This window comes from Strix aluco, chromosome Z (genome assembly GCF_031877795.1).
Source record: "Strix aluco isolate bStrAlu1 chromosome Z, bStrAlu1.hap1, whole genome shotgun sequence".
Lineage (NCBI taxonomy): Eukaryota > Metazoa > Chordata > Aves > Strigiformes > Strigidae > Strix > Strix aluco.
Window position 1 is genome coordinate 39128997 of NC_133971.1, and position 16329 is coordinate 39145325.

The 16329-nt window shown below is 38.0% G+C and overlaps 1 protein-coding gene across 1 annotated transcript; it reads left to right on the top strand.

Moving 5' to 3' along the window:
* Window positions 1-43: 43 nt before the first annotated feature.
* On the top strand, window positions 44-15129 carry CZH9orf85 (chromosome Z C9orf85 homolog). The gene is made up of 4 exons (XM_074811558.1): window positions 44-353; window positions 9087-9193; window positions 12161-12274; window positions 13027-15129. The coding sequence occupies exons 1-4, from the start codon at window positions 162-164 to the stop codon at window positions 13202-13204; spliced, it is 591 nt and encodes a 196-aa protein (XP_074667659.1). The 5' UTR covers window positions 44-161; the 3' UTR covers window positions 13205-15129.
* Window positions 15130-16329: the final 1200 nt, after the last annotated feature.

Consider the following 16329-nt stretch of genomic DNA (forward strand, 5'->3'; position numbering starts at 1 on the left):
CAGCGCCTGCCGGAGCGGCCCAGGGGGCGGGGCGGCGCCGGCCTCGGCGCGCCAATAGAGGGGCAGCCCGCAGCGCCGCTCCGGCCATTGGGGCTCCGCCTGAACGCCGGTGGGCGGGAAGTAGCGAAGAGGCAGCGAACCGTTGTGGACGGAGGGGTTACATGGGTGTCGGCTCCGGACCAACGGCGGGGCTGCGGCGGCGCAGGGAGCGGTTCCGGGTCAGGCGCCGCCGCCGCCGGGTGCGCGGGGGGATGAGCTCGGAGAAGGGGAACGTCTCGCGCACACGGCCCCAGCGCTACCAGAACGCGCGCGCTTTCAGGAACGACAAGTACGACACCAGCGCTCAGCGCAAGGTAGGCAGCGGGGCCGCCCCGGGACCGGCCTGGCCGCCCCCTTCCGGCACAGGACTGTGCTGGGCCGGGTCGCGCAGCTCGTTGCCCGGTGGCCACGGGTGCGCCGCGGGCGGGCGGGGAGATGCGGCGGCAGGGACGACCCCTCTGAGGCGGTGGAGCGGCGGAAGGGGTAAATAGCGCCTGTGCGGCCTGCTGGGTGCACGGATGGCGCTGGAGCGATGGCCTGTCCCCTTCGGCCGGAAGGTCCTGAAGGGCTTCGGGATCGTAAACGAAGCCAGATAGGAGAGGAAGCCGAGAAACCTTTTCATTTTAGCGGCGGAGAAACTCTTGGCCCAGGTTAGTCCAGAAAGTTCACTGCGGCGTTAAAGGAGTAATCCGTAATAAGGCCTCTCAGTCAGGTGTCACCTGACCCCGTGTTTTAAGGTGTTGTGTAAGCAAATACGTTGTGTGATCCTTGAATCATATGTATGACATGAAAAGCCCTCGTTAAGCCAAAGAATTGTTAAGAGGAAGACTGAAATAAAGCATTTACTTTTGTGCAGTGTGAGTGCAGTAAATAAACGTTCCCTGTGGTGTTATCCATGTGACTTCTTCTAAGGCATATGGTCTTAAAGTTTGTGACAGTGTGGTTTTACTTCAGACACCTTAACACTTTGAGAATTTATTTTGAAAAGTTGATTTGAACAACTTCCCCCATCGTCCATATAAATATCAAATTTCACTTTACATATGTTTGAGACAATTTAAAAATTATTAGTGTTTGCTTTAAGGCTTTAAAAAAATCTTAAGGGGCTTTTCTGAGTAGTTACATAGAATGGTGTTATCATGGTTTGATATTTTGGCACTATTGTTACCGTAAAACGTTTTGGCTTACACTGTTACAAAAGACCATTGTTGTCCTTTTTTTGTTTCTAAGCAAGGAAGAAGTAATGGTTTACCATATATTCTTGGAACATGCTCTATGCTTGTGGTTGTGATAACATAATAGCAGTGCCAAGCAGTGTGCTTGAGCACTAACAACACTGAAGTGGGATGTTTTGTTTTACAGGCTAAAGTGAAAGTGATGAATAAAGCAAAACACACGATGAGCATTCTAGAAGAGGCTTATCTGGTGCTATTGCTGTCGTGTCAATATCCCTTTAACTGAACCTGACTGGGTTGTCAGAAGGAACTGAGAGGAAGGGAAGAAAGTAGTAAGTTAAAGCAATGGCACCAAAGAGGGAGATGTGGTGGTGGGGTTTGTTTTTTGTTTTTTTTTTTTTCTTCCCAGATGTTGTAGGACTGGTTCTGCAAGTTGAACAGGCTGCTTTCCTGGGGCTCTAAGCAGCACCAGTGTTATTTATTGTGTGAGTCATTGCATGATCCCTGATAGGTGAGTGTTTTCCTGTCTGGCCTCCACACACATGCACACACAAAAATATGGTAGAGGTCTATCAGGAAAGTGTTCAAAGAGAAACTGAGTTCTGACATCAGTTTTGTAACTGAAGTAATCACTTTAATATCCACATGGCTGGCTTTCTTCCCTTTTAAGATATTTTGTATCATATAGAACTGGCTACACAATATCATGCACTCAAACAAATATTTTTTTTTTTAAAGCTTTTGAATGTAGTCAGGATTCATTGTGGGCATTGACTGTGATATGGGACTGTGTCTTTTTTCTTTCTGTTTCAAGTGAATGATTTCTTTTCTCTGTGTGCCTGCCAGTTCATGGAGATGGCTGAACACAAGAAAGAAGCTTCTTGAAGAAGGTGCATCTTATTACGGAGTTAGATAGTGTGTGGTAAAAGGAAAGTATGCATTTTTCTTTTGGCATACTGTTATGTACAAATTCTAGTGCAAGAGGATACAGGGAGGTCTTTATAGTAATAACTAGGCCTGATTCTGCTATTTGAGAAATTTGAAAAGAAGTTAGACTAACAAAGATTAAGTGATGATTAATATCATAGTTTAGATACAAGCTATGCTGAATAATTACAGTTTTTGCATCTTGGTCTTGTGTAGTCCTCAATGATCAGATGCACCACAGATGTTCAAAGTGTGAAGAGGGAAAGGAAGAGATAGTAGCAATTTGATCACAGGGACTGATACAGGAGTGGGGCATTCTTCCTTTCCACCTCTCACTAGTTCAGAAGATCAGAGGAATACTCAGAGCTGCTGAAAGAGGGTGGGTCTCCTGTAAATCACTGCTAATATTTGGGGAGTTTTAGGTGTTTGCCCTGTCTTTGACTACTGTTACACACTGTCCAGTGCAATACATCTTGAAAGGCTGCAGCGTGCTGTTTAGCTTAAAATTTTTATCCTCCTACATTTGTGCACTGTGGAGTATTAACTACAGTAGCTTTAGGCTGTACTGTGGGTGGAGTTGTAGTTACTTGCAGCGTTATTGCTGTTTCTCTCAGTAAAGTAATATCTGCAGAGGAAATTGATCTAATAGACTTATGACTTTTTCCTGCTGGCAGTCATTATCTGGTTGTTTTGTGGTTTTTTGAAAGGTTTTGTGCTCTCTGTCTGACACCGAGCTTGGCATCCATTTTCTAATTTTAAAGACCATAGATCTGATTACTTGCAGAACATGCTGAAAGATCCATCTGTCTTTCCTCTGATGATCAGTCTTTACTACAGCATTACTGTGGGATAGGCTAGTTGAGTTAAAACACCCTTGCAGCGAAGTACACTGCCTCTCTACTGTATTTGGGTAACTGCCTACAACACTGCTGGGAAAGCTTGCATCCTAGGATGGCCTGAAGAAGGAAGAGCTGGGACAGGGTAAGACACACTGTGTTGTTAGTTTCTGAATCTTGGAGTTTGTTTATGGGTGCTTGCTTTACATAGTATATTCCGGAACAGTTGTTTGTGCACCGAGCTGAGGAATATACATTGTTATATGAATATACATTTTATGTAAAGTGTATTACATAAATCAACATGGAAGCTGGAGTAGTTCTAGAGATGAAAGCAAATAGTATTCAACAAGAACATTTAGAACTCCACTGCAATAAGATGGTAAACCACAAAGTGATTCATATTTACACCCAAATGACTGATCTGTTTCTCCATTTCTTTCCTCTCATTAAGTATGCTCCAGATGATAATCCACATTTCCCTAAATTTCAGAGCTTATTAACTCTGAACCTCAACTTTACCATAGTGTTGATGTCAGCTGCTTCTTCAGCTGTCTGTATGGATAGATAACTTGTTTCAGTGGAGACACTGGTCAAGACTGTGGGAAAGCAGTGGTAACAGAACAAGTGAATACGGAGCTTAAATGCTGAGTCAGTGATTGTGACTTGAAGCTCAGAGGGGAGATACAGATAAACATGTAGCCACCTGGAATTGTCCAATAACAGCATTGGAGTTTCGTTAGTTTCTGTTCTTCATGCAACATACAGTAGCTTGGTAGGCTAACATCTACTCTCTAGCCACCCCTGTTATTCTGGGTTCAGAAGTGCATTCAGGCTTGGGTTATACTCTTTCATGTAAGGAGAGGAGGAGCAAGCATATTCTGGATGCTAACCTAACTCAGGGGAGGCATGGAGAGAGAGTGAGCATGTGTGTGTTCAGTTCTTTGTGGGAAAAAGGATGGGAGTTGACTGTTGGTCCTTCCAAGTGCATATGTTCTCTTGCTGGTTACTTGCATGTTTTCAGATCCATGGTCACTGATCTGGAAAAAGCTAAACATGTTGATGATCTCCAAATGGCCATTTGGAATTGGACATAGAGAAAGCTTTTGATTTCATGTGTTTTATAGTCTGTAGCAATAAAACATGAAAGGGCCTTAAATGCTAGCTATATAGCCATCCATATGTAACCAGTATGTATGTAGGGAAGACTAAGACTTTGGTTAAAAAGCTAAATATACTTCTCTTTAGAAAGAGATGAGAAAATAACTGTGTAGAAAATGGAATTTAAAGTAATACTCATACAATATGTGAGGAAGTGAAGCTGGGGGACTTGATTTCAACCTGGGAGATGTGTATTAGAACCCTGAAAAGCTGATGTCTCATATCACAGTTTCAGGTTTGTTAGTCAGAACTGATCTGCTCTAACTGCTTTGCAGTCATGTGCTGGAGATCCTAGGGATTTTTGTTTTTCTGAGAAGTGTAGTTATTCAGAACTACTGCATTCAGCCTTGTTGATTGAAGCAATATCACCTGTGGAAGGAAGTTTATGGATGGCATTGCATTTTTTTTACAGCAGAACAGACCACTGATGTGTGCTGAGTAGTAGGAGTCTGCTTGCAGTAGAGTAAATTGAAATACCCATAGGTTCACACATAATTAGAAACTTCCAAACAGACAGTGAGGCTTCTTTGAAACCCCATCATTACATCTTGCTTGTGAGTGCTTTGATGCTATCTTAAGCTAGGGATTATTTTATGTGCCAAGTTAGTAGGTGTAGATGCATGTGTTTACTTCAATACATTCTGAATTGCTTTTGGTGGGTTGTTAAATGAATTGATGTTGGGTTACGTGAACATACAAAGGATGATGTTTCATTAATGCAGTTGACCTGACAGTGTGTATAATATGCACATGGAATATTTTGTGACTGTATACTTTAAGACTGTTTATGTATATCTGTATTGCATAAGTGTAATTTCTTTGGGGAGTATATAGACATACTGTAAGCACTGAATGAGTTGCACTTGTGCTTGAAGGGAAATATGACAAAAGAGGAAAGAACTATTGACTAAAACAGGGAAATAAGCATTTAAAAAAAATAGAGAAACTGCTGTGGCAGAAACAGAATCTAACTTCTCAGAGTAGTTCTCACACCAGGAAATCCATTTCAGACCATAAGCACTACCACCTCTTTGTGTATGAGAGCTAACTGCCTGCATAAAAGCTGGGTAGAAAAGTTGGGAGAGAATAATGAAGTTGACAAGCCTTGTTCAGATATTTGTGTGGTTTGTTGTTTTTTTGTACCTTTAAAGGAAAACAAGCTATTAAATGGATGAATGGAAGAAAATACAAATATATGAAAGTTTAAACCATGTACAAAATATATTAAAAAGTGAATATTAATAGGAAAAGGAAGCAGCGGAGGGATTTCTTTGATTTAACTGTTACTTCCCCATTCTGACTGGGAACTGAGAGACTAGGAAAGTTTCTCTTCCAGTTTGTTAGGACAACTTACTCTCACGTGTTCTCTGGTGATTTCAAAAATCTGAAAATAACAGTTTATCCAAATCTTTAATTAGGGACAGCTTTCTTTCCTTCTTCAAGTCTGCATTACTTTTGAAAATGATACGGTACTTTTATTTGGTCAAAGGAAATGTTGAATTTAGTGTAGAAAACCACAGTAAATTATCAACTTGTTTTAGTAATAATAACATTTAAATGTCAGGCATTTTTCCTGAGGAGAGTAAACTTAAAAGGCAAACACAAGTCAAGGTTGAACTCTGTAAATTTCCCTGCTTGCTTGCTTAACATCAATCCATCATTCTTTGTTGACTTTCTAAATCACAGCGTGGTAGAAGGATTGTAGACTCATAGTCTCTGTCATGTTCAGATATGCTGAGCCAATGATTAACTACACCACTCCATACTTGAAGTACCAACATTGAGTAGAAAAAAGAGGAAGTTGCTGAAGGGGAGGAAGAGACTGTGCTGTATGTGTGCATGTTAGAAGGAGGAAATTAGAACTGAAAAGTTGTAATCTTTCTTCCAATTACCAGTTACCTTCTGAGCAGGTACCATGTGGTTTCTCTGGGTTGCTTCTTAAGATTTGTGGTGCTACAGGTGACTAGGTTGAAAAGCCCAGGCATCTTTACACCTGGATCAGGATCTAAAGTTACGCATAATTGTGATCTTCATAGCTACAATCTAATTTGGTGTCAGAAGACTCTTAGGCAGCATTTTGGTCGATGTTCTTAATCTTTACCTTTGGACTGGATATCTGAAGTGTTGCTGATCGTACCAAGAAGACAGAACAGTTCAAATGAGAATGTGTAGAAGTAGTGGAAATACACAGACCAGCTCTGATAGAGATTCATTGCCTTTATGTGGCTGTGATTGTTGCTGTGCAATTGAATTACATTAATTTCAGAGCTTCTTGTGTGTTGCTTATCTTCTAAAGACCTTTTTCAGTGGTGAAACAATGTGTTAATATAGAGGGAGGCCTAATCTTTGGGATGAAGGCATCAGATAAGATGCAGGGCTTTGTTATTTGAAGCAAAGGTGAAGAAATCCCAATAATAAAGTCTTTATGCCACATGACTAGTCACTTGGCCTTGCTATGAGGTGGTATTTTCATGCAAAGGCCTACAATGAGAAACATGAAAAAGCATCTTTGGAATTTGGGATGGCCTGCATTTTAGTTTGATAAAAAACAAAATAAAAAATAAATTCATCACTGTATGATTGTGTATTCTGGAGCCAGATGATAAGCATATTGGGAGGAAGAAGAGCTTTATAAAGCACCATTAATAATTCTGCATATTTCCTTGTTCCATGGCGAATGTTTAGCAGAATTTGTAATAGGCTGCCTGTTTGACAAACTTTGGATTTCCTGTAGATGAGAGGTGAAAGTAGTTCCTGTTTTGTTCTTCTGAACCGCTTATGCCACATGCAGTCCTAAGCGTGGCCCCTTGCATTCCAAGTGCATTACGCATTGCTGAGCCTGTCCCTGCATCACTTAGTAACAGGGCTCCCATCTGCAGCTGTGATGTCACGATGTATTATTGGAAACGAGGTGGTTTTCAGCAAGGAAGCTGACTCCCTTTGGAAAGACAACCATCTTAAACTATTGCCATCTTTTGATGTTTATTGGGTTCTGCCTTAGTAGTGCTAAGAATAGTTGATCACAATAAAAAACACCTAGGAATACAAATTACAGTGTTTCTGTCTTTCTCCCCTCCTGCATTACTAATTAATGCAAATCAGGAGAGTCAGAGGGTGAACCCGGAAGTTCAGGCTAATTTGAAGGTTATTAGACGCTTATTCAGGCTATATTATTTGGAGCCTTACTTTGTGCTAGTCAAGCACTGAAAAGAAGGCTTATCTTCAAATTGTGTGAATTTTGAAAGAATGAAGAGTCAGTGCTGACAGCAGTTTGAATTGTCAGCCCTTTAACAGATACTGGCTGAGAACTTACCAGTGCTGTTCTCTCAGAGAGTTTCCACATTAGCCAAATGTTTGTGTTTCTTGGAGCATCTAATTCATGATGTATGGCTGACATCAAAACCACAGCTCTCTGTATTCAGTATTCAAGCATTCTGCAAAACTTTGTTTGTTTGTTTCTGTCTGCCTGTCTTTCTTTTTTTAACAAAATCTGTATTTGATCATTTGGAAAAAGGTTTTACTGTCTTTAAACTGAACCAGCCAAAAAGCCCCACACCACACCTTCAGTTAACTACACACTGTGCAAAAACTTATTCTGAATGGTTGAAATCTAGTAAAAAGGGGAACAATGGAAAACAAGTCCCATAGTTTGGTGTTAGTCATAAGTTGCATTTCCTTTGCCATGTACATTTTTCAGAATAGAATAAGATACTGTATTTTTAAAACCGGGCTTGTTCTTTTGTCTAGTGTATTGAAGCAGAACTTTGTGGAGTAGCAAGAAGCTCTTGTGGGTCATAAAACCAGGAAATTACTTCAGAAGTTACTGTATGCATAGAATAACTTCTCAATTTGTAAAATAATAACATAAACTGTAATCACAATTAATGCAGAATCTGTTTCAGTGAACTTTTAGGTATTCTGAAAAATAGATGTGTTTTAAACCATGTTAATAATGTAATTTTGGTATGGTAGCCATTTTTAGGCAGTCTTAAAGCCCAATAGGTTTTTTTGGCTATATGCTTTTTTTAATCGTGAAATTTCTGTTTTTAAAGTTCTGAATTAGTACACATAACTGTATGATAGATAAAGTTACTGCTTGCATTTTTAGAATAGAAGTAAAAGTGGATTCGATGTACAAGTGTATGTTGCTTGTTATTTAAGGTAACTGTGGTTTGGTACTACTTCTATCTCAGATTAACTTCTCTTGTGATAATAGTACTGGCCAGTTAACATTTTGTATTCCTGAGCAAACTAAATGCAGAATGTTCTAGAAGATCTTAAGGTAAACTTTGCATTGACTTGAAAATATACCATAGTTCAAACGACCATTTTGAGGATTTTATCATAGCTACTTGAGAGCAAAAATGTATTACTTTTTCATAAAGGAATTTTGTGATGAAAGAGACATTGAATGATTTGATGGCAAATGTGTGGATTCTACTTCAATGTGATCTGAGAAAAAGTCCTGATACTACTTACTTAAAGTATGTAATATATAGCTTGAACAATAATAAGTTTAAAGTTAAGTCTTGCAAGGTGTCTTCCTTGCATAAAACCCATGTTATTTCAGGTCTCATTTATACTTAAATCTGTATTGTAAAGTATGTAGAGATGAAACAATAGATTATTATGAATATTTTGTTATTATCAACAGTATAATAACATAAATAGGTACTACTATTAACAATATTAAAATTATGATGATGATAATAATAATGAAGACTACTTTGAGGTAAAAGACTACCTCAGCACTCTTTCTACTGAAGAAAATTACTAGCAGTAAATGTATGTAAAATTCTTATGTTAATATCAAACAAACATCTTTCTAAATACTGTATTAATTACATGATGGGTTGAAATGCGAGATGGGTTGAATGACCAAGATTATACTCATAAAAATAGGAAATTTTCAATGTATTATTAATTTAATTTTTATTTATTTATTCAGAAAATAAACGCTAAGCTTCATGATGGAGTCTGTCAGCATTGCAAAGGAATCTTGGAGTGGCGGGTAAAATTCAGCAAGTACAAACTACTATCAAAACCTAAAAAATGGTAAGTTAAGATACTTTGTATTAATCGTGTAGTGTGTGAACTTTTTGGAAAAAATTCTAGTTTTGGAAACTCACAAGTAGTAGCTGCTACTATAGGACATTCTTCAAATTTAGAGTCTGCAATGGCAATATATAACCAGTGTTAATTTTCTAATTCAGTAATCTTGTATCTTAAACTCTTGAAAAGAAAACATAGTGGAAAACCAACTGATTACCTCTTAGCTGTTAAAATGCTTGAACCGTGGAGCTGTAAGTTTTCAAAACTGTTAGTGTGTACTCCTGAACAAAAAGTCAAACCTGACCCAGTCGTAACATGATTTTCTAAGGCCTCGTTACAAGTCAATACTAGAGGAATCCGCATGTGTCTTAGCTTTTGTAGTTCACAAAGACTATCTAATAGAGAAGTGAGGAGCAGAAGGCTTTATTTTTGTGTCATATCAAAATTCCTTACCATTACTGAGACCTCAGTTTCTACAAAATGTTTGCAATACATGCCATTTCATTACCTCTTAGCACGTTCTCTCTTTTGTATGTGAAACTATAATCCCAAATATTAAATGTTTAGCATTGTTTGCATACAATTCTGTATTAGGTGTTTTTGGATAAGTACATAACGAGGATTATAAATATCTTAAAATAATTTATAGGTTTGTGACAGGTTAATTTTCTGAAGTGGATACTCTCTGCTTCCTTCTTACTTGCTCAGCTGTGGAGGTCCTTCTGTGGCTGCAGACACAGCCGGTGTTTCAACAATGAAATATTGAACTCAAAGAAACTGCAGCTGGGCTGTGGTGTATGATACAGCCAGCTTTGTCACAGTAATTCACTCTATGTTTGTGTGTTGTTCTCTGTTAAATACTCCTGAAATACTTATGGACTGCTTGAAGAGGTTCTGTAAATGTATGTGTGCAGTTCCCTTTATGACAGTGTATTTTATTTTGATTTTCAGTAGATTAAAAGGGAAAGAAGGTTAGTTCATACTATATCCCCCATTTGTGTGAAGTTTTTCTTTTTAATATGAAAACATATGCAACAAATATTTGGTTTTAGTAAATGATTTCACCTTGTAAAAAAAAAAAAAATTGATTAGGTAGAAGTCTCACTGATTCTCAAAGTGAACATTCTGGGTTCTATTCACCGCAGATAAAGTTGGGATTTGTCTTTTTTTAACTCATTCTGAAATGACTATGTGCATCTTGTTTAAAAGTAATGAGCTGTAACAAATCGTGTGGTGGTGAATCTGGTTCTTTTGCCTCTGCCTACCCCCAAAAGGAAAATAAAGTAGGCAAAAAAGCATGTAAATTGGTGAAGCTTTGGAAATAGAAAAAGTGGCATTGTGGGACAGCTGCTTACGACAGGATATGTAATGTTTTCCATCATATTTTTAAACAAGTAAACTGGGCTGCAGACCATTCTAGCTCTACAGGTGGTGGTTTCTAGCCCAGCCTACAGCAGTACAATGGCTGAGTGGGCTGCTGTTCTGAAAGGACAAGACTGTGAAAATTTTCAATGGGTGAAGCTTCTGGGTGAAGTAGACACATTACAGACATTAAAAACGTGACTATATGGAAAAAAATTAATTCTTCATTTCATAGGCGATGGGAATGGAGGACTTCTCTGTACCTCGACTTATTTTTAGTTTTTTAACACCTTCAATATTATGATTGTTAGTACAGCCACAAGTTATCCCTACTTTACTTTTATTTCTAGTATTTATTTATTTATTACAAATAATACTATTTTTAAAAAGTAGTCTATTCATCTTGCATAGATAGTACCCCTGTTTGGTGTGACATGGCTCGGAAGATCTAGACATTTTTTTTAGATGTAGACTTTTTTTTTATACTAAAGTGACTGAACATAGAAGAAAGGGGAAAAAAAAACCCAACCGAAGTAGGTATTTCCAGTGACATCTAACTGTAGGTTTTTCCTGGAGGAATGGAAGACCAAAGAGACTAGGCAGTTCAGACTTTGCTTTTGTCAAATGTGTCCTACAGCAATTCTTGTGATTTTACAGCTTTTTTTAGGTATGTGCATCTTAATAACGAAAGCTCAACAGAGCCTAGATGAAGATAGTAGGAAGAAGGCAATAGTGCTTAAGAATGAGATTTGAGAAAGCAACTAAAAATTCTGTTTCACTAGATGCTAGTTAGTGCATCTCTCCTTATAAGGTATGCAAAAACTTGATATTTTCCTTCAGCCTGTTTTAGCCAAGTCTTCAAATCCCCTCTTCAGAACTGTATGCTTAATCTTTCCTGACACTTTTGAGTGCCTGAGGAACCAAGAAAGAGTGACTTTTAGGACAGCTGCATTACATGGGATGTGTAGTTCTGGGTTCTGTTCTCCAAAAATACAAGGCTTTAGAGATGTCAGCTGAATGTTAAGCTATAGCATTTTAGAAATTACTTCATCTACAGAGTTTTATCATATCTTGAAAAAGAATAGCCAAAAACCTCTATGTAATTAGGTTGGGTTTATTTAGAATATAGTTCAGTGCACAAAAAGTGAAGTCTAGCACGGGCTTTGTTTATACTCTGAGAAAATCAAGAGAAAGACACTGTAAAATTGAAAGCTTTTTATTTGTGAAAAGCATGCACCTTTTTGTACTATATTCTTACTTAAGAATTACCGGTAAACCAGAAGACAAGGTTATGTAGGTTTTAAAGTAAAACTACCTACTGAAGTAAAATGAAAGGGTTTTTTTGTCACTTTAAATATAAAAATTCTTGGTTTTATGTTTCTTCTTCAGTTCTTGTTTTAATAATTCTTCCTGAAAAAGTTAAAGGAAAGGGGAGACAGGCAATGATTTTGGTAGTGCTGCTTGTTAAAACACCAATTGTTTCATATGAAACTGGGCTATAACATGTTGTTCCTCTTTTGAAGAGTATGTCTGTATTGTCTTTGAACACAGAATGTTTAATAAGTGTCCACAAATATTTTTCTAATCATGTTTTCTTTCTCTTCACAGTGTGAAGTGCCTCCAGAAGACTGTAAAAGATCCTTACCATATTATTTGTCGACCATGTGCTGGTAAACTAGAAATTTGTGCTAAATGTGGAAAAGAAGAAGAAATAGTAATTCCGTAAGTAGCTCATAGATTACATAGTTTCAGTACTGCACTGTTGCTTCCCCTTTTTATAAAGCTTGTTTGGGAACTGCCAAGAAACTGTACTTTATGCCGTATTCTGAGTAATCCTGACAGGAATCAAGTGGAGTCGTTATCCTCACTTTCTTCTACTGAAAGTAGTGAAATGGCTATTGCTGTTAGTGGGGCCGGGACAAAAAAAGTATCACTTGGATAAGACACTTTATTTTAATTCCAAAGGGTAAATTGCTTATCTTCCTTAGGAACAAAGCACTTCAAAATGGATTTCAGTATAGAGCACCATAAAATATGCATAAGCCAATTTACTGTTTACATTTTGTCTGTTATTTGATGATTCATCTACTAGTGAACAGAAACACTAAATAAGGCTGATATTGAGCACAGTTACAATAATATATTTATCAAGCTTTTTTTTTTTCTTTTACTAGAGTTCTCTATTGAGCATCTGGTATCAATTTGCTAGTTTGTGACAACTGGCCAGCAGTTGCTTAGCTGGTCAAACTGTTCATATATTTATTTTTTTCTTCACAGACTTTTTCCTTTACTGTCTTTTATATCTTTCCTATTCAATGTGAAAGGAACTTTAGGTTATTGTCCCTCTCCTCCTCTTCCCCATATCCCACCCGTTTCCATCCCTGGTAAAATATTTTACCCTCCATCCCATTCTTGTTTAAAAGAAAAATAAATTCCAAAAGTGAATGGTGATAATATCCTCTTGCTTTCTGCAGGATTGATAAAGGACAAGACAGAACTGTGAGTGTGACTACTAAAAATGGCCCAGAGAGCAGTGGATTAGAGGGTGAGCTGGATTTTGGTACAAACTTCAGTAGCACAGAGAGTGGTGAAGATTCTGATGTGCTTCAAGAACAATTTAAAAGTATGAATTTTGAAAGGACAGCGATCTAAAATGTGGAGTTTATATGAGAGACTATATGCAATCAAAAGTGGTAAACCAATGTTTGCCTTAAACTGCTCTGAAAACCTGATTTGACATCTAAGGTCCTTGCATATAAATGTTGACACTGTGTATTATGACACTTGTTGGGGGTTTTGTATAAAATTTTTTTTTTGTATTAAGAGCAGAATTTCTTGTGAAAAGATTCAGGAATTGAATCTTTAAGCATAGTTATTTCTTGCATACATGTAACAACTTCCTGTTTCTCTGGAATAAAGCCTCTTTCTGTAATTGTTCTAAAGTCAGTATTACATGACTGTTGTATTGCTACTTGGAAAGCTACATGGAAGTCTAGTATAAATACAGAGTCTTATTGTAAAAAGGAAGAGCTAATCCACATGTAATAGTTTACTGAAGGAAGAATTTGCAACTTCTATCAATGGGTTTCCAAACAGGGTCAAAACACCAAGTGGTCATTACCTGTTGTTTCTTTTCTGTGGAAAAAAAAAAGAGGATCTAAATGCCATCACCAGTATAGTTAATGAGCAGTTAATGCTTATTTACCATATATAAGTGTGCATTACAAATTTGTGACCTTGTTATTACCAATGCTTTAAAAAGAAAAAAACCTGAAGACTTTTCAGAATTCCTCATTACAGATCTCACACTTTCTTTTCTTTTGACTGCAGATCTAATGTAGGCTGCTGATATGAAAACACTTGGGTAGTGTAGTGATGCTTATATTGTTACACTCTTCCTGATTTTCAGTTCTTTCTAGGGGTTATTTCAATGTAGATTAAGCTCTAGGAAGATGTTAACTGAATTTGCAGTAGCTATCTTTTATAAATTCAGGATGGTTTGATGTCTTCTGTATTGTCTACCTCTATAAATAAAGCTGAAGAAGTATTTCCTAGTAATTAAATGGTTTGACCTATGACAATATACTATGCTGTTTTTACTGATGGCAAAACAGGTACACATCTTGCTTTGGTGTTCTGCCTGATTTGCAGTAGTGGGCATGGAAAAATTTCATTCCCAAGCTACCTTCTTCAAATGAATTGTAAGAAATTTAAACTTGGGGATTATTCCCTGCCCTCCCCCCGCCATGGGGGAAATACTTAAACTTTATTCTTTGGGTAGAGATGGCCGTCCTGTGGCTGCTGTAGTTGACCTTAACTTTAAAGAAAATCTAGTTACCAGGATGTGGAGTACTAAGGCATTAAGCAGTCAATAGCCTAGAAACTTCTGATTTAAAGGATAGCTTTATTGTTTAGTATTGACAATAACATGCAACAGCAGAATTCTTGTAATCAGCCATGGAACAGTGAGCTTTTACTGGTTTTTCTTAACTGTGTGGGTGTTTGTCACTACACATAAGTTTACTTTTGTTTTGTACACTTAAACACCCTTTTACCTTTTCTAAGCTATTCTAAGTTTGTATCAATATCTAAAACATGCTTTTGTAATGATCTCTAAGGACTGGTAATCTGCTTGGTTTCTTTTTTTTTGTTCTTTTTCTGTGCTGCCCTTGTGCTGTTGAAGAATTTGATTCCCTAAGATTATTTTTTCTGTCCCATATAGATCTTTTGCATACATGATTTTGGCCAAGTGTTTTGTGATAACCACTAGCAGTATTTAAAAACATGCTACTGGTCTACTCTCTTCCGGTGATGCATTGTAACTTTTGTGGCTTTTCACTGAGACAAACTCTAAAGTTTACTAAGTGTTTGGGTGGTATTCTGTTTCCTTCTGGGGTTGCTTATTACACACTTTGCAATCATAAAGGACCAGGACTGATGACCCACACAACCCATCTTTTTCCACCCACTCTATAAATATGCTGTTTATAAGCTAAACCACTGGTTTTGTGATTAAATATACTGGTTCTTTCACTTAACTGCAACTAATAAAAAACAAGAATTTTGGAAATTTAAAATCTGTAGAAGGCCAATGGTTTGTCTTGGAAGAGTCAGTGAAGCTGTAAAGCACCAAGAGGATCTTAGTGACAGAAAAGGAGGTTGTCTGTTGTGTTTAGAAGTGACTGGAAATTGGTCTGAAGGTCATGTTGCACTGACAGGTAAGTCCTCCCAACAGGACAGCAGTGATGTCTGACTTAGTGTGACATCACTTGTCCTGCCCGTTGACATCGATAAAGACAGAGTGAGTAAGGAATATCCCCCACACACACACTGCAGATGACTGGTTGGGGGGATAGAGGGGAGTTAATAAGTAATCTGGCATTAGCTTCAAAAAGGGTCTCTGAAGGGGAAACCATAAGCGTCATCAAAAGTGAACTTGGCTTTTGAAAGTGGCATACATACGGGAAATGTTCTTCCACTTGGAAAAATTAGGTAATGGCCTATATCTTTGCCCAAAGATGAGAGGAAATCCTGTAACAATAGGAAAACGTGTCATGGAACTGGCAGGAGCTGTATAATGAGAAAATAAGGGGAAGAGCTCTCTTCTCAAAGTGGTGACAACCTGCCTGTACTGGCAAAGAGCAGTGCCACGCAGATGAGCAACATGTAGCAACAAAACACAACTGTTAGAGGAAGTCCTCTGAAGTTAGCATCATCATGTCATGCAACTGTTTGGAGTTTAACGGGGCAGTTGATGCTACAGTTGGTGAAAATTTGCTGTCAGTGAGCACAGCTGCAGTGGTGGCTGGCTGGTGGTAGTCCAAGCTCTCTGGAGACAGCTTTTCATTCCAGCGAGTGTTCTGTCTTTGGTTGTAACTGCAGTTAAAAGATACACTGCTGGAAATGATTGCTGCAACTAAAACCATGTATGACGGTGATGGCAAGTCAGCTTGCAAAATTGCTAACTTGGAGTTTGGGCACATTTGCTATTATTATAGGAGAAGGGAGTTTGTATTTTACTAAAGACACCTCTAACATGAGTAAAAGGAACAATTTTAGTTTTCTTGTTTAATTTTGACTGAAGTTAGAACATACTTGGAATTACAGTAAGATTATTTTTCTAAGAGCTAAGTAATAGTTCTGAGTTTCAAGGAGGGGTTTTTTTTGTGAAGAACTTGTTGAACTGAGGGATATTGCAGGGGCAGGACCCCTTTAAACGATGATCTTCAGTAAAATATACAGATGAGAAAAGAAAAAGGAAGGAGATAAAAGTCATT

Coding starts and splice junctions, on each gene's coding strand:
- CZH9orf85 (XM_074811558.1), top strand. CDS start 162: ATGGGTGTCGGCTCCGGACCAACGGCGGGGCTGCGGCGGCGCAGGGAG. Junction 354..9,086: donor ACACCAGCGCTCAGCGCAAG/GTAGGCAGCGGG, acceptor TTATTTATTCAG/AAAATAAACGCTAAGCTTCA. Junction 9,194..12,160: donor CTATCAAAACCTAAAAAATG/GTAAGTTAAGAT, acceptor TTCTCTTCACAG/TGTGAAGTGCCTCCAGAAGA.